The sequence below is a fragment of the Primulina tabacum genome, chromosome 16, assembly GCF_025594145.1.
Source record: "Primulina tabacum isolate GXHZ01 chromosome 16, ASM2559414v2, whole genome shotgun sequence".
Taxonomy (NCBI): Eukaryota; Viridiplantae; Streptophyta; class Magnoliopsida; order Lamiales; family Gesneriaceae; genus Primulina; species Primulina tabacum.
Genome location: NC_134565.1, coordinates 31,254,863 through 31,277,581, shown reverse-complemented (window position 1 = coordinate 31,277,581; position 22,719 = coordinate 31,254,863). Strand labels below are relative to the sequence as shown.

Sequence of the window (22,719 nt, the reverse complement as noted above, 5' to 3'; positions counted from 1 at the left end):
CACATCTAATAGGTGACCGTCACCTCATTAATGAACACAGAGATAAGCACGGTTGGTGACCAATATATCAAAAACTATATATATCATGAATTGTTTACACACTAATACACCTCGGAATTGTAATTTTTTATATATAAAAAAATAGATAAGTGGACAAAGTGATATTATATATAAAGATATATTGATGGAAAGCCAATTAAACTATCTTAATTGCAAGTGCATGCCATATCTTTACTAACTTGAAAGAATATTATACGATTGCACGCAAAATCTTGATAAAGACAGTGACCAAAGCAAGCTTGAAATGGCCATAACCAACTAATTAAAAGCAAAAGAATAGAGCAAGAAAACGCCTAAAAGTGGAGGGGTCATATTCATCTTTGTTGAAACCCTACTTAATTACAAAAGAAATATCATGCATTGAAAGAGTTCCATCGCCGCCGCCCCCCCGCCCCACCCAACCCCCCCCAACCCAACCCTAGAGAAACGTCCAATAATGGATTTGGCCGTGAAGGTATTGGAGGCTACCGTCCCGTTGTTTATACCTTTAAAGGTTAGGGTATGACTATGAACTTACGGGCTGAAAAAAGTGTGAATGGTCAGTTTAGTCGTCTTTATTGTCTTGTTTTCTGTATTATTATTTTCACTTGTCAAAGTCGGGTCTTAGTTCTATTTTGCATTTTGTTGGTTTTTAGTCATATTTCGACAGAGTGCTGACGTGACATCGAACACGTCAACAATTTAATTTTCGGTATCACCCCAAAATTTTCTGGCGTCATGCTAATGCAACAGCAAAATAGGACCACAAACCAACAACAAGACTGAGATCCAAATTTGACAAGTCAGATGATAAAATAGAAAACAACACAATTAGTTCATATGCAAGACGATTGATATCGTGCTAAGCACTATATGCATCTACTTTGATTGTACCTATATTAACCATTATGTTACCCAAAATTATCTCCATTTTTCATCTACTAATTAACTTGTCATATTTTGAGTGTTGATCCGCTAAATATTCAAAATTCTGTTTTGGTGCTCTAACTTTTAGATTCTGGCTATTTTGGTTCAATTGTTGACGTGGTACTGATAAATGCAGCAATTTCTTGTACTATATCAACGATTCCCGACGTCATATCAACATTTTTCGATGTCACATTAACATTCTGACAAAATATGACTATGAGATAAAAAACAAATTCAAATTTACTGCATCAATTATAGTTAGAGAACCAAAATCCAAAATGTGACATATTAGTGGACCGAAAAAATTATTTTTGCCATATAGTGTATATATATATATATATATATATATATATATATATATAACCCCACTTAAAGTTTGGTAGGGCTATAACTAACAAAGGAAAGATAAGTGATTTGATTTTATGATGTGAGAAACGTTGCAATGAATAGTAGGTATTATACTAAAGTTGAACCACTAAAAAAGGAGTGCAAAAGTTGTATTTTTAGTAAAGTTGAATTAAACTACGTACGTTGTTTCCATTTCTGGGGCCACCTTTATGTTAAATATCATGTTTACAGTTTATAATATATATATATATATATACACATATATATACAATCGGACTATTTCCAGTGCATAGGTGAAAAGAAAAGGTTTATATTATTCCAATAAACACTAAATCTCATCAATTCTTGTTAATTTTTGTTAACAGGGAAACTGATACATTGTGTTCTCTACAGAAGGAAATATCGAAATAGAAAGGGGATGCGATGGCCAAGGACGAGAAGAGAAGGAGTTTCTTGACTATGATCTTCAGATTCTCCGACCGGGTAGATGTTTTGCTGATGTTGTTGGGCACGTTCGGAGCCATTGGAGATGGCATGTCCACAAATTGCTTGCTGGTTTTCGTTAGCCGCCTATTTAACAGCATGGGTTATGGTAGATCAAAAGATGATCAGAATAATAATGGGAATCAGTTCATGAAGGAGATTGATCAGGTTAGCTAGATTTCATATATATTCATTTCATTAAACACACACACACACACATGTATGTATATATAACTCACAACTTCGGTTTAATTTGTTTGTTGCTTATTTTTCTTAACAGTGCAGTTTATACTTCGTATACTTGGGGATAGTTGTGATGGCAGTAGCATTCATGGGTAATTTTCTCATTAACTAATATGAGATATATAAGTTTAATATACAAATAGAACCTTCGATTGTTTGCGATCGCGCGTATGTATCCATTTGTTTAATAAGTTTGCTTTATTACTATTATTATTGTTTCACATAATATTGAATAGAAAAAGAGTGATTAAATATATATATATATATATATATATATATATATAAGCAATGTTTATCAGTATATAAAAATCTTGAAGTTTGTTTATTTTGTAATGATTGCTGCAGAAGGCTATTGTTGGAGCAAAACCAGTGAAAGGCAGGTCTTAAAAATTCGTTACATGTATCTGAAAGCTGTTCTTAGGCAAGAAGTGGGGTTTTTCGATTCACAAGAAGCTACTACTTCAGAAATTGTCAATAGCATTTCTAAAGATACTTCTCTTATTCAAGAAGTTCTCAGTGAAAAGGTACGTACAGTATGCGTGCGTTACTTTTTTTTCTATTTAATTAGGTCTACACCTCCAACATTTTTCGAAACCACGTCGAGCTTAGATTAATCCAAAATCGAGATAGATCCTAGCCATTATGGGAACAGTACTACTCTCCTTACGCCTATCGGTCCGGCTAAAATTCGTTCTTAAGGAGAGAATCTAGTTTTAATTTAACCACTCGAGCTAATAGATATTTTGTGTATATATATATATATATATCTACTATAATCTTGATCTTGATATATAAGACCAAATAACTGCATGTTGCTTTTGAATGTTTAATGACACGCAAAAAGAATCAAAGAGATAAATTTCTTGCTTTAGCCATATTTTTTGAGTCTGGGATCCATTGTTTTTATTTTGTTAAAACTTTAGTATTTTTTTTAAGTTTTGGTAATGCTATGCCATGAATTTCCTGAAGTTTAACTGTACACCGAAACGGAATTCTTCGGCTTTTAAAGAAACAGATTTTAATATCTGATCAACCGATTATATTACATAGAATGATATAATATATACACCAAGTTAATTTTGAGATGTATGTGCCAAAATTATATAGTTGGAAGAAAGCAAAATGAAAGTGTAATTTCTCTAGCTGCATCTGCAAATCATTTCATGTGCAACTTAATTACATATAGCAACCAACAAAATAAGCAATTAGAAGGGAAAATTCTAAAATCACTCTTGTATTTAAGTTTGTTTATGTAGCCTCTTTATCGGGAAAGTTAAGATTTTGATCATGTGTAAGTAGGTTTATTTTAATGTGTGTAACATATGATTTATTTGCATCATATTAGACACGCAAAAGTGAATATTGCAAAATAAGCAATATTATATATCACGAGTGGCTCGCGAACATCAAACAATATAATTAACATATTTGAGGCGTGCTGAACTCGATAATTTCAAATACGAATTAAATAATTTTTGAAAAGGCTCTACAAGCTGTTAGTCGTCTCGATCCGTTCACACTCCTGTAGGAATCTCTACTTATACGTGACAAATAGGCTATATATATAGCAAGGTGTAGCAATAGGGGTTATTTATTTATTTTTCTCTCTTTTTGTGTGTGACCGCCAAAGTTCCTCGAATGATTTTTGTCTCTTCATATTTCCAAGAATAAACAATATGTTTAAATCATATAAACTTTTAAAATATGAATTTTCTATACATAATTATCCAATTTTTCGCAAAAAGAATTCAAGTTGATGGAGACTCTGTGTTTTCGGATTCAGACTTGTTTGCTTGAATGAAAAACATAAACGACAGCGAATTAATTTCCTTACATGCAGGTGCCTATATTTCTGATGAACATGTCAGTGTTCATCTCAGGACTTGTATTCTCAGCCTATTTCTCTTGGAGACTGTTTTTGGTAGCATTTCCCACAATATTTCTCCTAATAATTCCTGGGATACTATACGGCAAATTCCTTCTCCACTTATCCAATAAGAGCTTCCAGGAATACAGTAAAGCAAATGGCATTGTAGGGCAGGCTTTGAGCTCCATCAAGACTGTGTATTCATTCACAGCCGAGAGAAGTATTATTCAGAAATATTCATCCACATTGGATCGCACGAAAAAGCTCGGACTCAAGCAAGGAATCGCGAAAGGCCTCGCCATCGGAAGCACGGGGCTTTCTTTTGCCATATGGGCTTTACTTGCTTGGTATGGTAGTCGTTTGGTCATGCACAAAGGCGAGAGTGGAGGAAGAATTTATGCAGCAGGCGTTTCATTTGTCTTGGGTGGATTGTACGTATCCCTTTATTTTTCACGTTACCATATGTTATTGTAGCTATTCAAATATTTTTAGTGTTACCTACACTGCAGTCATTCATAATATCTTGCAATATTATTGTGTGAACAATAAATTAAAATGTGAAATTCATGATGCTCGGCAGAGCCTTGGGGGTGGCAATACCAGAAGTGAAGTATTTTACAGAAGCATATGTCGCAGCATCTAGAATATTTGACAGAATCGACCGTATACCTGAGATCGACGGTGAAGAAACAAGAGGGCTTGTCCTAGACAAGATACGAGGTGAACTCGAATTCGAACATGTCATGTTCACATATCCTTCACGCCCAGACACTATAGTACTTAAGGACTTTGACCTTAAAATCGAAGCGGGGAAAACTGTAGCTCTTGTTGGTGGAAGTGGGAGTGGAAAATCAACTGCCATCACATTGGTTCAAAGGTTTTACGATGCTAATGGTGGTGCTGTGCGTGTTGATGGTGTGGATATAAGAACGTTTCGGTTGAAGTGGTTAAGAGAACAAATGGGATTGGTAAGCCAAGAACATGCATTGTTTGGGACATCTGTTAAAGAAAATATCTTGTTTGGGAAACTTGACGCGACCATGGATGAAGTGGTGGCAGCAGCAACGACAGCTAATGCCCATAACTTCATTAGGCAGCTTCCAAATGGGTATGAAACTAAGGTGAGAGTTTTTAGAAATTTTCGGGTATAAATGTGATTTTAGCCTTCCCCACTTCATCATTTTGTTACTAACCTTCATATTACATCTCTTCATATTGTAGTTCTTATGTTAACAGAAAAAAACTTGGCATGAACATAGACTGACTAATGTGAAAAAACAAAGAAAACTTGACATTTGATTTGGTTTTGGACTTTTGACAGATTCTAATTTGAGTAGTTTCATTATAGATGGATAACAACCATGTGTAACACGTAAGAGGTTTTAGCTCATTAATTTTTTATACATGATTTAGCAAGTTGATTTGCTGATTTAATTTCATCACAAGCGAAACTCATAATCGGTGGTTACCATATATGTATAGGTTGGAGAAAGAGGAGCATTTTTGTCGGGTGGACAAAAGCAACGCATTGCTATTGCTAGAGCCATCATTAGAAATCCTGCAATTCTACTCCTTGATGAAGCAACAAGTGCACTTGACTCCGAATCGGAAACACTGGTTCAAAATGCCTTAGATGAAGCCTCTATGGGAAGAACAACACTGGTAATGTCTTTTTTCTTTTCTTTCCCCCTACAAAATCAAGGATGTAAGGATTAGTCAATTGACCTCTTTTATTAAATGTCATCAGGTTGTTGCCCATAAGCTCACAACGATAAGGAACGCAGACCTGATTGCAGTTTTAAGTAATGGATGCATAGTAGAGATGGGCAATCACACTGATCTCATTAACAAGAACGGTCACTATGCACAACTGGCGAAACTTCAAAGGCAATTTAGTGCTATGGATTCAGAACAAAGCCTCGAAAGAAATATTTCTTCGCTATCAAGAAGCAGTGCAGGTAAGAGAAGCGCATCAAGATCAAGCCCTGCTCTTTTTGCTTCGCCATTTCCAGTCGACGACAATACCACTCCACCGCCATCTTACCCCGCACCATCCTTTTTAAGGCTTCTTTCCTTAAACTCGCCTGAATGGAAACAAGGATTTATGGGTAGCCTTTGTGCCATCATTTTCGGTACAGTACAACCTGTTTATGCATTAACCATAGGTGGCATGATTTCCGCCTTTTTCGCCACCAGTCATGCTGTAATGCAAGCTTCTATCGAGAGATATGCTCTGATTTTCTGCTCCCTTTGCATCGTGTCCATCACGGTAAATCTCTGCCAGCATTACCATTTTGCTCGAATGGGCGAGTGCCTGACTCAGAGGGTAAGGCTCAAAATGCTCGAGAAAATGCTGACGTTTGAAACAGCATGGTTCGATGATGAACAAAACTCGAGTGCAGCATTATGTTCGAGACTGAGCAATGAAGCATCCATGGTGAAATCCCTTGTTGCGGATAGACTTTCACTCTTGATTCAGACAACAACAGCTGTAATAACTGCAATGATATTCGGGCTAATCATTGCTTGGAAGCTTGCACTTGTAATGATTGCAGTTCAACCGTTAACAATCTTCTGCTTTTACACTCGAAAAGTTTTACTGTCAGCCATGACAAGTAAATTTGTCAAGGCACAGAGTCAAAGCACACAAATCGCTGCAGAGGCCGTATATAACCACCGAATTGTGACTTCATTTGGGAGTATGGAGAAAGTACTTCAGATTTTCGATGAAGCTCAAGATGAGCCAAGGAAGGAGGCAAAAAAGAAATCTTGGCTAGCAGGAATTGGTATAGGGTCGGCTCAGTGTCTAACTTTTATGAGTTGGGCTCTAGATTTTTGGTATGGGGGGAAATTGATCAACAGTGGAGAAATATCAGCTGGGGATGTATTCAGAACATTCTTTATATTGGTGAGCACTGGGAAAGTTATTGCTGAAGCTGGAAGCATGACTTCTGATCTAGCCAAGGGCTCTGCTGCTGTAGCATCTATATTCGAAATCTTGGACCGAAAATCTTTGATTCCTGGTTCTTTTTCTGTAAGACATCTTCAACTCTAAAAGTTTTATATGATACATATCAAATGTTTTGATTTAAGATGCCATGGAGCATTAGACAAAGAACTACATGTGTCAATTGTAATAATGCAAGTAAGACTAAAAAAGCAAGATGGGAGAGGGGTAAAATTTTCATTGTTCAAGCGCCATTTAACTTGAATTCTTGAATTAATTTTTACAGTTGCATTTTGTTAGGCTGAGGATGGCAGTGGAGGAATGAAGTTGGAAAAAATGACTGGTGGTATAGAGATGAAAAGGGTGGATTTTGCATATCCAGGGCGACCTGAAACACCTATACTCCGTGATTTTTGCTTAGAAATGAAACCGGGATCAAGCATTGGACTCGTGGGGAAGAGTGGCTGTGGAAAATCGACAGTAATAGCCTTGATACAGAGATTTTACGACGTGGATCATGGTTCGGTGAAAGTTGATGGAACAGACATAAGGCTTCTGGACATTGAGTCATACAGAAAGCACATGGCACTTGTCAGCCAAGAACCTGTCATATATTCAGGCAGCATCCGTGATAACATAGTATTTGGAAAGCCTGATGCTTCGGAAAATGAGGTTCTGGATGCTGCAAGAGCAGCCAATGCCCACGAGTTCATCTCGTAAGCATTTAACTCCTGCAAAACTTTATTTCAACAAATTAGAGATTGTGAAAAAAATATTTGCTTGTCTGGATTGTTTCTGTGCAGATCATTGAAGAACGGATATGGAACCGATTGCGGTGAAAGGGGACTGCAGTTATCAGGAGGCCAAAAACAACGAATCGCAATTGCGAGAGCCATAGTTAGAAATCCAACTATATTACTACTAGATGAAGCAACTAGTGCACTCGATGTTCAATCGGAACAAGTTGTGCAAGAAGCATTGGACCGTATCATGGTTGGAAGGACAACGGTTGTGGTCGCGCACAGGCTTAACACGATCAAGAATTTGGATTCGATTGCGTTCGTCATGGATGGGAAGATAATAGAGAAAGGAACCTATAAGCAACTCAAGAACAAGAAGGGTGCCTTTTTCAATCTCGCCAGCATTCAAAGTGAAGCACCACGTCCTGAGTAAAACTTGTGTTAAGGACCAAGATATGTCATCCTTTTTAAGAGTTTTGTATGATTCCCAGTAACATGATAAGTAGTTTTCTTTGTAATAAACTTGTTTTTGAATCCCCTGAGATCTTTTTCATTGCATAAATGCTTTTTGAATGCTCATATTATGGAAGATAACGAGAATAATTTTTTCTTTGCTAGGAAGATTACCATGACTAATGACATATTTATTTTCCACAAAAACATACGTGAAATAGTCTTACGAATCAATTTTGTACAACATGTCATCTATTTGGGTCACATATGAAAAAATATTAATTTTCATGCCAAAAGTATTTTTTATTATCCTAAATATTAAAGTGATTGACCCGAATCACGATCTATATGACCGTCTTACAAGAGACCTATTATTTGTCATGATAACAATAAAATAATACTTGTATTGCTAACATATACACACATATGTATATATATTTTTCTGACTGAAGAATTTTTAAAAAAAAATATAATTTATGTTTTCAGCTCGATAAAAAAAATAAATCAAATGCTCATCAAACGGTATTGCTAACATATTTAATTCAGGGTTTGGTGGATCATAAAAGCAGGCTATTGGATTGTTGGTATTTCGATAAAGCTGCTTGTACCAACCAATATTATGATATAATTAAAAAGATTATCTAGATAAAAAGAAATATCCCACTAAATTTATAAATGACTACTTTAAGATAATGTTTGCACCTTATAAAAATAAATGATTATGAATTTTTTTTCGCTAAGTTAATGAAAAATCTACAATACTTTATATATATATATATTGTGCAAAGAATATGTAAGTAGCTATATTTTTAACTAACTAGTTTCACAAGCAACTATATGTGCATAATTTCATAAAAAAATTGAGAGTCGCCAAATATATTCGTATTATACTAACAATACATCAACCCTTTACAATAATTATTTTGATTATTTTAGTTGATAAACAAAATATCCCTTTTTCATTTAATAAAATAAGACAAAAACTTGTGTGAGACGGTCTCACGAGTCGTATTTTGTGAGACGTATCTCTTATTTGGGTCATCCATGAAAAAATATTAATTTTTATGTTAAGAGTATTACTTTTTATTGTGAATATCGTAGGGTTTACCTGTCTCACAGATAAAAATTCGTGAGACCGTCTCACAAGAGATATACTCATAAAATAATCATAGTTAGTGTTTGTCTATGTGAAAAAATGCACATGATTCCATTATAGCCCTTAGATAAAATAATTTGTTATTTTTTCACATTTAAATGTGCTTTAGAATAATTAACTTCGATACATTTAAACAAAATATATGACAAAAATATGAGTTTATTATTAAAATGTTTGTCTTAAAAAATATATACATATTATTAGAGTAGATTATCGTGAGACGGTAAGTTAATTCGAGCTATAATTAAAGTAAAAATTAATAATTTTAATATAAACTGAATTAGATTAAAAATATAAAAAAAATTAACTTGTGATAGAGTATGAATTAGTTTTCGTGACATTCTTACGTCATTGTATGATGTATGCGAGGAAGTTCAATGTAACATAACGTTAACCTGAGAATATACACACCACACTGGTAATACAAAATGAAAAGCAGAGGTATTCTCCGAACTCCTCGCCTTCTCTCCACCTGTACTCTTCCCAACGCTCTTCTTCTTCCACATCTACGTACATGCATCTTCTTCATTGACCAAGAACAAAACAAATACGCATACGGGTATCTGTACGAATCGCATTTTTTCTCGAAAAACTTTGAATCCCATCATCAATGGGCTCCAAATCTTCGCTTTTCGTGTATTCTTGCTTTTTCATTTCACTAATTCCCTTCAATTCATTCGTTTTTTCGATCCCGGATGATTTTTCAATCATAGAATATGACTCTGCGTCTGCGTCCTCCAAACTCTTCCGGGGAGATTATTCGCCGCCGTCTCCTCCTCCGCCGTCTCCTCCTCCCCATCCGCCGTCCCTCTCCTGTGAATATTTGAGGGGTGTGGGCTCGCTTAATACAACATGTGAGCTCGGCTACTCCTTGAATTTTGAGAATGATATTTACGTAGAAGGTAGCGGTAATTTGTTTATTCTCCATGGGGTGAGTTTAGCGTGCCCCGAGTTTGGCTGTTCTATTGTGATTAATATAACTGGTGAATTTAGATTGAACCCTTTTGCCGAAATTGTTGCTGGCTCCGTGTTCATTGTTTCCGGCAATGCGAGTTTATTAGGGGGCTCCGTGATTAATGTTACGGCACGGGCGGGTGAGCCACCAGATCCATCTACCGGTACACCTGATGAATCAGTAGGGGGCGGTGGAGGGCATGGAGGAAGGGGTGCGAGCTGCGTGATGGATAATAAGAAACTGCCGGAGGATGTGTGGGGTGGGGATGCCTATTCATGGGAGTCATTGGATGAGCCATGGAGTTACGGAAGTAAGGGCGGGACCACGAAAAGGGAGGAGGATTTTGGAGGGATTGGGGGTGGGAGGATTAGGATGGAGGTAAAGGAATGTGTTGAAGTGCGTGGTCAGCTTTTGGCTGAAGGAGGGGATGGCGGCATTAAAGGAGGAGGAGGGTCGGGTGGTAGCATTTATCTCAAGGCACAGAAAATGTAATCCCGCTACAAACTCAACCTAACTTTTTGCTAATCAATCTGGATTTTTGCATTATTTGCATGTCAATTCCATATGCTTGTATCAGCTTGCCTTACATGGAATAGTTCAATAGTTATTTTCTCCCCGATTACTCTTACATTCGAATACAAACAAAAAAGATTGCTCACCCCTTTATCCATGTGAACTTGGAGAAGTACATTTGATAGTATTATTTATGTGATTCATATTTATTTTGCATGTCGTGTGTACACCATGATAGAAAATGGTTGTTTATGCTAGTACGATCACAAATAATCCATTGCAATATGATCAAACCAAGCATTTTGAGCTTGACTGGAACCGATCAAAGATAGCTGAGATTTTGTCAGGATAAAGGTTCTTAAGAGTGTAGATCAAATAGCTAATTTAAGGCATATCTAGTTCTTAATGGTCTATTCTCATTATCCAAGTTGGACACGTGTGATATCTATGTACCAGCTCGAGGGGGATAGTTAGCACGTGCATAATAATCTTTGTTATAAATGTAGGATTTGCTGTATTATACATAGGATATTAGTTGTCTAATTGGTTACATTGTGGATCTTCCTGGAATAGGTTGTTTATACATTGTTTAGACACCCTTGAGATGTATGAAATTCATCCAGCCAATTCATCAATTCATACCAATGATAAAATTTAATGGAATTGAACTAATTTCTTATAGTCAATACTAAAACGGTTGTGAAGAGCTAGAAGTGTAGAGCACCAAGATTACTTTTCGAGTATTGAGTGTTTAGTTCGTGGAATTATCCATATAGTGCTAATGCTTGGAATAACTATCCACGCATACCATGATCTTGCTCTTGCTACTTTTGTTGAAGGGGAATTGTCAAAAAGACTTTTTAGTGAGAAAATCTCGAGTTGTAGAAACACAAAGAAGCCTCTCCCAATCAATTTTAATCCTATACTCTGAGGTCAGGCCAATTTATTTGTATCCTTGACATGTAATCGTACCTTCGACATTATCATTGCATACGTCTTACTCTAAGAGGTGGAGATAGGGAGAAAGGTTTAACTAAAGACTTCAACCAGGTTTGCACCGAAATTTTTATCGACACCATGTTTACTTTGAAAAAACAAATTAGTTTTAAGACTTCTTAAGAAATATTTAGCAGATTATGGGACTGAAATATGTAATTTAATAGTTTCATTTGGTTTCTTGTTTATTGTTGTGAAACATTATAGAATAAAAGTGTTTTGCTTGTCATTCAGCTTGGATGTGTTCATAACTTGGCCAATTTCTGGATCTTTTAGCTAGATAAACAGCATTTGTTTCTCTTCTTAAACTAGCATCGGTTTCCGAGGTTGGGATTTTCTCCATCTCTTTTTATGGTCTTTGATGGTCATGATAGAAGTTTTTGTTAAATGACCTGCTCATCTAAAAGCCTAAGCAAGCAGATGTTTGATAAATGATATCCTCAAGTCATCCTTCAACATGCTTGTTGTATTCCCTCTTCCTAGCGTTAAATGCTAAACTCTTTATTTCGAACTCATAAGCTTTATGGCTTAGACCACCTTGTTTGAAATTTTAAGCTTGTAGACATGTGATGTGAGACACTTAAATATTTTTTCTATTTCTGAAAGTAATGTAATTTTTTTTGGGGCACAGGATAGGAAGTGGCATGATATGTGCTTCTGGAGGTGATGGATTTGCCGGAGGAGGTGGAGGAAGGGTTTCTGTCAATGTTTTTAGCAGGCATGATGACCCCATATTCTTGGTCCATGGTAAGATATTTATAACACAAAAATCGAACAAGTTCATACTTGGTGCCATCTGCAATTTTAAATTGAGTTCGAGAATAATTATATGTTATTTGTTATTGTGAGGGCCCGTGCTCTTAATTATTATTTAATTAACAAACAACAAGGATTAATTGGTGTAAACAGCGAAAACGAGTTTAAAATGTTCATTAGGGCCTACAGAAATTTCGGCATGACCTCTCCGTAAGTAAGACATCCCAAAAATTTCAAAACATAACAACATCAATATATGCTTGAAAATAACTTCACAATCAACCAAACAAATATCCTATAGCCGCACTGGCCAGGACTAGACACGACATACCACAAATAAAATCCAAAACAACATAAAAATATCACCATACAGCTACACAGGGTATCTCCCTGACAAATGTATCAAACCAATATAATATATAGATATCTGGAAACTCTGACACAAACCAACTCCACTACTGGGTACCACTCGCTTACGCTCCACCAGACGCGTCAAATCCCCTGGAATGACCTGCTATGACATCAAAAACAACCACAACATAAAAAAAAAACAGGGGTCGGACCCCAATACGACAAACCAGTAAAATTATGACGTATATAAAAGACATGTAATAATACCAAGTAAATGAAATAATATGCGATGCATGAATGATAATAATGGAATAACGGATACCAAACAGAGTCCAAACGAATAGCATCATCAACAATAACAGTAGCCAACTGTGCTAGGAATGCAACATCAAATCGCCACTCGTCCATGCACGTAGCATCGGGAATGCGAGTAGCTAAGTCGCTCGTCCCTAGCTGTCATTTGGGAATATGGCTAATCCTAACTCACTCGTCCCTCTGATGACTCAATATATCCCAACAGAATCAACATAAATCACCGTCAAAGGAGTCAAGGCTCAATATGTTATGCCAATACAATTTATGCATGAATGCATCAGAATAAACATTCAAGGCACATAATAGCAAACAACATCCACTGAATATTCTTACACGCCTATATAAGCGTCAAAATAATATAGGTTTGAGCGTACCTCAATTATAACTTACAATACCACAGTAATTTCTTAAGGACTTTCTGATGAACTCGTCCAACGATATAACCTATAATATAAATTCGCTATATACTTCAATATACTGCATTCCAACTAACTAAAATAATTTAAATCGGAGCGGTTAAAAATCGAGTTTTCGGCAGCCTATAAACCCATTCAAAATCTGGAATTTCAAGCTTAATACTCCAAGAATCGAGGCTAAAATGCACAACGGTGATCTCGTGGAGGTGGATCACCGGAAAAGTCACCGGAAACATTATTCCCACGCCAGAAACCGAGCTGAAAATAGCTGGAAATCAGCTGAAAACAGGGGGAATATAAATGGCTTCGATTCCTTGCTCAATAAACCCCACATCAACAAGAAAAATTGAAGCTAGAAGCTCACCAAATCGGACAAAGAATGAAACGCAGCTGTTGGCTCGAACGTGAAGGATGGAGCTCTGATTTCTGCCGATTCAGCTCGGAGACGGAACACGTAGCTTGGGAAAACCAACTGCTGGACTACCGTGCTACTTCTCTGGCAGCTGGCGGGACGGCGAGATGGTTAGCTCGGTGCTTGAAGGAGCCGATGGGTTTCAGGGGAATAACATGGAGATGGTTACGGGATGGATTTAGGGGAAATGGGTTTATTAAATTTAATCGGAAATGGGCTAGGCCCAACTTGGGTATTGGGTTCTCACAGTTATTGATGACAAAAGTGGCGATTTTTGCATCAAATGTAATATAGGGGCATTAAGCTAATAAGTCATACGATGAAGCTTTGGGAAAGAAGATAAGAAAAGAAAATAAGGTGACTGAGAATCAATTTGGATTTATGCGGTGCCTTGAAGGTCGACGATGGAGGATATGGCAGAGCGCTGCGAGAAATTATATGGACGGTTTTGGAAAAAAAGACACAAGAGTAAGATATATAATATATTGAAGTCATCAAGTACATGTACAAGGACGTAGTGACAAGAGTCAGGACATCTGAAGGATTAACTCAAGACTTTCCTACAAAGATAGGGTTACATTAAATGATCTACGTTAAACTCTTATCTTTTTACACTTGTCATAGATGAACTCACCGGACATAATCAGGATATGATGCCTTGGTTCATGTTTTTTGCAAATGACATTGTCTTGGTGGATGAGACTCTTGAAGTAGTAAATGGCAAGCTTTGAACTTGGAGAGAAACATTGGAAAAGAAAGGTTTTTAGACTCAATAGAGCAAAGACAGAATACACAGAATTTAAATTTAGCAATACTTGGATCAACAAGGCAATATTTAAAATAAGAGGTTTCTAATTACCGGCAATGAAACCTTTAAGTATCTAAGATCATTTTTACAAAAAGATAGGGGGATTAATATAGATTTATCACATAGCGTACAAGTAGGATGGTCGAAGTGAAGAAATGCATATGATATTTTTGTGATCGTAAGGTACCCATAAAATTCAAAGGGAAGCTTTATAGAACTGCGGTTAGGTATATTGATAATGGATCCGAATGTTGGGTGGTAAAGTGGACATATGAACAAAAGATCAGAGCCACAAAGATGAGGATGTTAAGGTGCATGTGCGTACATGTAAGAATGGACAGGCTATGAAACGAACATATTAGAGAAAATGTCGGGGTTGCGCCTATAGAAGAAAAATTGAGAGAGACACGCCTAAGATGATATAGATACGTACAAAGACGAATAATAGAGCCTCCAGTTAGGAGATGCGAGATCATGAATAGTATCCATATCGATAGTTAAAGAGGGATAATAACGATTGAGCTTGATATGCATGATCTAAATATAGACAAAGATAAAATAGGAGACAAAACACAATGGCGTAGGAGGATTCACGTAGCCCCCCACTTAATAGGATAAATACTTGTGGTGTTGTATATAATAAAGATACTAATGCACTAATTTTGTATCATGGTGAACTGTAGCTGCTTTTCTGAACGGGTAAGACCCTGGAAATATGTGGTTTATTACTCTACTTGTTCTTTCCACTTTTGGCATGCCAATACTGTGCCATTCTTAGATTGGCATTCTTATGACTACTTATTTGTTGCTTTTTGACAGGGGGAAGAAGCTTGGGCTGTCCAGAAAATGCAGGTGCTGCAGGAACGTTCTTTGATGCAGTTCCTCGAAAACTTATCATCAACAATAACAACATGTCTACAGACACTGATACTCTTCTTTTGCAATTTCCTAACCAGCCACTTTGGACAAATGTTTATATTCAAAATCGTGCTCGGGCTTCTGTTCCTTTGTTGTGGAGTCGTGTTCAGGTAAACAATCTTAGAGTTTGATAGGTTTCTCGTAGAAATTTTTGTCTAAAATCTTGTGGATTTTACCTTCCTTTATTTTCTTCATGATGATTATTGTACTCTCTTGTTCCAACTGGAAAAGCTATTGGATGATGGGTAGGAACTCGTGTTATCTCGGTGCATTTAATATTTAGGTCGTCTATTGAAAATGAAAGAAAATTCTTTCTTCAAAAACAGTGAAACATGCCTAAACAGTGGAAAACATGAAGTAATAAACCGAAGTTACTAAATGATATGCAAACTGCATGAATTAGATATATTATATTACTTTAGCTGATAGAGCTCTCCTTTCTCTTTGTAAATCCGTCGCTTCAAACTTTACATCTTGAAAAAATGTGTCAGAAAGCCATTTGTGAGAGTAATTTACCTTGCATGCAGTTTCCTGGCAGAGCTCTCATTTCTCTTTGCAAATCCTTTGCTACAAACTTTTACATGAAGAAAAAATTGTCAGAAAGCCATTTGTGAGAGTAATTTACCTTGCACACAGTTTCCTGCTTGGGAGCATCATCCCAGCCGTTGAGACACTCTACATTAAGTTGATTTTGCATTTACGCAATGGCATAGTGCCTTTATGTCCCCCCCTAAGCATAGGGTCCCACACTGGGTTAGTGGACCGTGGCTTTCTCCTCAGTCTTCATTTTGAACATCAATTTTGAACTTATTATAATTCACTTTCAACGTTATGATGTTATCATTGGTCAGAGTCTGAAACTTTCATATTGCTGTGACCCTGCTAGTATCTATGGAGCTCTAGTTATAGAACTTTAAGCTTCATCTAGACAATAACGATAGCATATTTGATTTTTTTTAGCTTGCATTACTTAGAGAAGTGCTTCAGTAAGAGCTGTTGCATGTTTAATCTTCCACTAATATTGTAATGTTACTGTTCTATGTGAGTAATCGAATAGGTTCGAGGACAACTTAGTTTATCATGTGGAGCGGTTCTGAGCTTTGGGCTTGTGCATTATGCTTTGTCAGAGTTTGAACTGATGGCCGAAGAACTTCTAATGAGTGACTCTGTAGTAAAGGCAAGTAATTCGAATCAATATATATTCTCATTCAAATTATCATGACATTTTTTGCTGACATTTTACATTTTTGCCTGCAACACAGACTGCATATCACTCTCATGTTGGCCTACTTTAATCTTGCTTTTCCGCTTTATGAACCACTTACTTATTTTTCATAATTTTTTTCATTATTTTTCACTTCCTTTTCCCTTTATTTCTCGTTTTCTTTCTTTCTTTTTGTTTTTGGTCTAGGAAGTAGATGGATGCTGGATTTGAATGTTATACTGTCCTGGCATGTTTCTTTAACAATTTATTATCATGCATTATCGGTTGCCTTCTACAATTATGTTGCTTAAACTTGGATTTTAACTGGGTGTCCTTGTTTTCATAATGTTAAGCTATGCAGCCTTTGATAATTTGGCAATGAGCAGGATTTCTTGACCTATTTTACCTAACATTAAGCTACAATTATACTAAATATTTAATATTTTTGCTAATTACTTGTATGACTCGACTAAAAAACGTAGGAACTAAGAGCAGAAGACATGGATATTCAGTGTTGAAGAAACACATATGCTTGTTACTCCACAGATTTTTTAGGGTTTGGTGATTTTATGTCAGCAATCGCAATTTTTTTGGGGTTTGGTGAATGTGATTTTATCAAGATTTTGATATCTTCCTACTCTTGATTCAAGTTGGATATAATCGTTATTTCGGTCAACTCGTTTCTTAATTCTTGTCCTTGTTTTATCACACATTTATCGAGAACTAAATCAAATCGCATATAGACTAGCACGAGACGCACTGAGCTCATTATGGATTTGGGCAGTTGCATAGCTGAGGAGGTTTGGGCTTAGTCTCCCTTTTTTTGTTTTCGTTATATGAAATAGCAGGGATCGGCCAAACCCCTCGCCACGATCATGAGAGGAAAACTCATTTGTTGATATCATATTTCATATTATATCATCTTCGATCTTTGTTCTTTGTGTTTTCTTCTTATCTCCATCATCAAGTCACTTGGAAGCTGTAATCCTATGACAAATGAATCTTATGTTTTATCAAATCTGAGCTACAAAGTTTTGGATACAAGAAAAATTGTTCCAGAAATTTATCCATATGATTGGTATCTGTTCATTCTCCTTGATGTCCCAATTCAGATGAGGAAAATAAGAAAAATGGATCCTAAACTCTGAAAGAAATGGGCATGAAATAATAGTAGATCTAAGTGTAGTAGTTGGCTGCTCTAGTTAAAGGTGCAGTTTCCTTTCCTGAGATCTCCAGGTTTACCACCGTTCTCGAAGGAACATATGTTGGCCATTTCAGCATTTACATAAAGTGAGATGGACTTTAACTAGAGAACAGTCACGTGACAATTCCATGGTGATTCTAAGTGGTAAATCCGATTTTAGACCTTAAGTGGTGGTTTATCTACGTCAACTCATGATGCAATATGCTACCCAGGGTTGCGTTGCTATTGGATTCTTCACAGAATTTGATTTTCGACCAACATAGTTATTGCTATAGGATGGTGCAAGCCCATTCGGTTTGCTTCATGTACACAAATTATCTAACCTCTGGTTCTGATCCTGCTGTTATTTGTGTAATCACTTCACAGATGTGGGAAATTGCAAAAGAAGTAGTGTATATTCTTGTGTATCTCCTTATTATATTTGTGCTCCTACAGTACACAAGAACATGGGTGCATGTTAAATACGTCACATTTTATGTGATTAATTATTGATGTCATATTTCTGCCTTGTAAATTTTCGTAAGATATTAGCACCTGGTCTGGTCAAGGTTGTTTTAGGTCTCATTGATCTCCTCTTGGCAGTTTCTCATTAAATCACTGATGCCCTTGAAGGAAACTCTTCGCTTATTGTTTTTTAGAAATTCACCGATGTATTCTATGGACAATAAGATTATCATCTTTGCTCGTGAAGTTTTATGGTGAATTGCTGATTCAGTGGGCATGATTTTCTGTTATTCTACTTTTAGTTTAGTGGCTTGACGCATCTCATGAAATTAATTTAGATCTATGGGGCGTTGCGAATGTCCGTAAAAATTCACTTGATGTTGAATTCGAGAATGCTAATTGATGGTGACAGTGATCCTATTGTTGCAACATCTTTGCTTGAAATCAGCAATTTAGTAGTTCTGAAGGTAATTTATTTCTCTTTAATATATTTAGCCGCAACTTATTATTATTTTTTTAAAAAATAAAAATTAGATAACTACTTACATTCCAGGGATCATCTATCATACATTCAACTGCAAATTTAGGGCTTCACGGACAAGGGTCATTGAACTTGACAGGCCCAGGCGATGTTATTGAAGCTCAGCGTTTGGTTTTGTCCCTGTTTTATGCTATAAATGTAGGTCTCCTTTAGAATTTAATTGACAATTTCTCCTTAAAGACAATTGTTTGGGGTCCACCTGTGTTTATTAACAGGAATGTTTGAAATTACCTTTTGAAAAATTTCACTAGAAGCAAACAGAAATGTTAATCTGGTCAGTATTGTATGCACGTTAACTTGACTTGACTGCCTTGCGGCGCTAACCCTCCTTCGTGTTGCATATATGATGATGGGTGGAGAATTCTCGTGTTTCTTCAATAAGATATCACTTTAAAGTTTAATCAGGATTATTTTTATCATTTATTTCAATATGCAGAGGAATTTCCAAACGCACTCACATACTACTCCATGTTATTCCAGTTTTAACCCAACATGTCACTTGCCTTCTCACTAAGATGTCAGCTGCTTGAGACAGGACTAATGCTAGCGATATGCCTAACTGTGGAGGAGTTCTCAAAATCACTTGGTTTTCCCGTATTGCTTCAATTGTTGCTAGTTTAACTAACATAGCATGTTTTGGGTGTTGAATTTTTCTATCTCATACAATTTTTGGTCCTATTACTCGGTACACATAATTCTGTAATTATATGGCATGAAGAGAAAAGCCATTCTTTTGCACAAATCTGTTTAAACTTGTGCACGTTAGTTCTAGGTGTTAGATGAAAGCAACTTACTGAGCCGTTTCTTTCCTAGTTATGAACTGTATGAGCTCTAATAGGACGCATCCTCAATGATTTGGATGCATAAAAGCCTAGTTATGAGCATTTTTTATGACATCCTCAACACTGGTTGGAGAAATTGGTTCTGGTCTGAAACAGAGACCTAGTTTATTTCTCATCAGCTATTTTAAAGATCTTATGCGGACTACCCTGCATTATCTATTAAGTTCCTTGAAAATAAATTAATTTAATATCTCATTTTAAAAGAAGATATGAATTAAACTTAAAATGTGTTTTTAATAACTTATTGTGCTTCTAAATTTTCTATAACATCAAGTAATAACCATGTTTGCTTACACTGGCCTGCTTTCCTGAAAAGGTTGGGCCTGGATCCATTGTGCAAGGTCCCTTGGAAAATGCTAGTGACAGCCACATGTAAGTAATATAATACAGTCCCTTGAATGTTCGATCTACTTGTCTTTCCGCTGCACTAGATTTGATTTTAACTGCTGGGCAATGGTAGGGCACCGAGGCTTTACTGCGAACACGAAGATTGCCCCATTGAGCTGGTTCATCCACCTGAAGATTGCAATGTGAATGCTTCATTATTCTTTACTCTCCAGGTGCTCCATTATTCAGATTTAATACTAGGAGAAATTTTAACGTAATGTGTGAAGTGCACTGTAAGCTATATTTGCTCTGCCTGTTGAAGGAGTACATGTCTTTCTTCGTGCAGATATGTCGAGTTGAGGATGTCATTGTTAAAGGTTTCATAGAGGGATCTGTTGTTCATTTTCACTGGGTCAGAAATGTGATTGTAAAATCTTCTGGAGCAATTAGGTCTTCTGGACTGGGTATATTCTTTCCCCTAGTATAAGTTGATTCTTGTATTGGGCAGTTGCTGTGGTACTTTATCATGACCGAAAAATTTAGTCTTTCCAAACTTATTTGTCAAAATCTCTTTGATCACTCATTTTGTTAGATATATTCACCCCTTCTCTTACGTCAAAACTTGTTTTTTGAAGTCATAATAATCAAGTCTCGCATCTGAAATATTAACCCGGAAGTTTACAGGCTGCACTATTGGGTTGGGTCATGGAAAACTTCTGCCTAATGGTCTTGGCAGTGGGGCTGGACATGGTGGTAAAGGAGGGGATGCATATTACGAAGGAAGTTACATCAGCGGTGGTAATTCATATGGGAATGATGAGTTTCCTTGTTCACTTGGTAGTGGAAGTGGAAATGAAAGTCTACCTTCTGCAACTGCTGGTGGTGGCATTATTAGTAAGATACTGATTTGAGACTTTTAGCTTGCTGCATCTATTGGCTGTAACTTTTTTTTTTATTTTAAAAAAAACGATATTTTATTATATTAGGAAAATTAACGTAAGATGTTACAAAAGGATGATAAGTTATCCGCAACTACTTAAAAGATAAAAGACAGCTTCGTTACTTCGATAGCAAATCAAACTCCAATCCCTAGCTAAATCTGAAATCAAGAAATGCATAAAATCCGACTCCTTCATTGTCCAAATGGCAACTCTAAACCCTCCAAATAAATTGAAAGGCGGAAAAGAAGGAAAGACAGTTATTGAAAAGAATGATTCATAGAAAGATTTTACTATGAAAGATCTTGAGGAATCCTCTTCCCAAACCCTGAAATCCTCACCTTCCACATCCAACCTAACATTTTCTAAAACCCCTGACAAAGAACTCAAATCACTCATTTCTCCATCACTCAAATCCCTTCGAAAGTGCAAATTCCATGATAACAACGAAGTTAGCTGATCTTCTTCTTCTTGAAAGAAATGGGTAATAGGCTTGTTATGAAGCAAAGAGATCTGGAATAAAGCTGGGTATCATTCTTTAAAAGATGACTCTCCTCATCATTTATTCTCCCAAAATCTAATGATTTCCCCCCTTAGCCACTGCCCTCACCATTTGATGAAAAACCGGGTAAGTACGAGAAATAAATTTCCAGGGACTTCAAAATGTAATGTTCCTTGCTAAACCCACATCCCATCCATTATCCTGCCACCCATATTTGCTTCTAATAACCTTCTTCCATAACGGCGTCTCCTTGACATATCCTCTCCATCACCATTTCCCCATAAGAGCCTTATTTCTCAAAAAGATGTTCCCGATGCCCAGTCCCCTCTATCTTTCGGTTTACATATTTGCTCCCACGTGACCAAATGACAATGCGAATCTCCATCAACTCCATCCCATAAAAAATCCCTCATAATCTTCTCCATACCTTTTGCTACACCTTTTGGTACCCTAAAGAGAGGCATGAATACATAGGAAGACCATTCGACACCGCCGAAATCATAGTTAATCGTCCCCCCTTGATAAAAATCCTTTCTTCCAACTCGCCAACTTCATCGATATGTTAGACACTACGGGGGTTCCCAAAATTCAGTTTTCATTGGATTGCCCCCTAATTGAACCCCTAGATATTTAATAGGTCACTCTTCTCTCCTACATCCAAGCTTTGTAGCCAGCCCCTCCATCTCTACTTCTGTACAGTTTATTCCCAACGATGCACTTTTTTCCAAATTGATATTTAATCCCGACATTTGGCACAATAAAAAAATAGCGTCGTTAGCAAATTGAATATGTGATCTCTCAACTTTCTCTCTACCAACTTCCATACCCCGGATATCGTTCATCGCCTTCGCCTTATCTACCAATCTATCCAATCCATCTACCACAAGATTAAACAGAAAGGAAGAAAGTGGATCCCCTTGTGTTAGGCCTCACTCCAAACCCTTTCTTTTGTAAAACAAACTCCAAAAAGCTCCAATCCACAAGATCACACTCTTTCTCAAAGCTAACCTTAAAGACCGATACTTTCTTCTTTTTCTATCTCGTATCCTCAACCACTTCTTTGGCTATAAG

General features: G+C 36.6%; 2 protein-coding genes and 1 long non-coding RNA gene across 5 annotated transcripts in view; 2 read left to right on the top strand and 1 right to left on the bottom strand.

The window, feature by feature from the left end:
- The first annotated feature begins 1,601 nt into the window (after positions 1-1,601).
- Positions 1,602-8,223, top strand: LOC142530011 (putative ABC transporter B family member 8). Its single transcript, XM_075635764.1, has 9 exons — positions 1,602-1,968; positions 2,081-2,135; positions 2,389-2,567; positions 3,884-4,341; positions 4,491-5,031; positions 5,393-5,572; positions 5,658-6,944; positions 7,158-7,573; positions 7,661-8,223. Exons 1-9 carry the CDS (start codon positions 1,741-1,743, stop codon positions 8,028-8,030), a joined length of 3,714 nt encoding a protein of 1,237 aa, XP_075491879.1. The 5' UTR covers positions 1,602-1,740; the 3' UTR covers positions 8,031-8,223.
- Positions 8,224-9,603: 1,380 nt separating this feature from the next.
- Positions 9,604-22,719, top strand: part of LOC142528977 (uncharacterized) — a 36,771-nt gene continuing 23,655 nt past the window's right edge. The window contains exons 1-10 of the mRNA XM_075634304.1: positions 9,604-10,649; positions 12,302-12,417; positions 15,548-15,756; positions 16,704-16,823; positions 18,837-18,965; positions 19,052-19,177; positions 20,198-20,253; positions 20,342-20,441; positions 20,555-20,672; positions 20,893-21,102. Coding sequence (XP_075490419.1) covers positions 9,817-10,649; positions 12,302-12,417; positions 15,548-15,756; positions 16,704-16,823; positions 18,837-18,965; positions 19,052-19,177; positions 20,198-20,253; positions 20,342-20,441; positions 20,555-20,672; positions 20,893-21,102 — 2,017 coding nt within the window. The 5' untranslated portion in view covers positions 9,604-9,816. The remainder of the gene's footprint in view (positions 10,650-12,301; positions 12,418-15,547; positions 15,757-16,703; positions 16,824-18,836; positions 18,966-19,051; positions 19,178-20,197; positions 20,254-20,341; positions 20,442-20,554; positions 20,673-20,892; positions 21,103-22,719) is intronic.
- Positions 12,701-14,131, bottom strand: LOC142529233 (uncharacterized). 3 transcript variants are annotated; one of them, XR_012815862.1, is made up of 4 exons: positions 13,873-14,116; positions 13,672-13,787; positions 13,467-13,536; positions 12,701-13,230 (listed from the first exon to the last, which is right to left on the bottom strand). It is a non-coding gene; the product is annotated as an uncharacterized LOC142529233 (long non-coding RNA). The 3 variants fall into 3 exon arrangements; XR_012815861.1 differs by having other exon boundaries at positions 13,467-13,787; positions 13,873-14,117; XR_012815860.1 differs by lacking the exon at positions 12,701-13,230 and having other exon boundaries at positions 13,436-13,787; positions 13,873-14,131.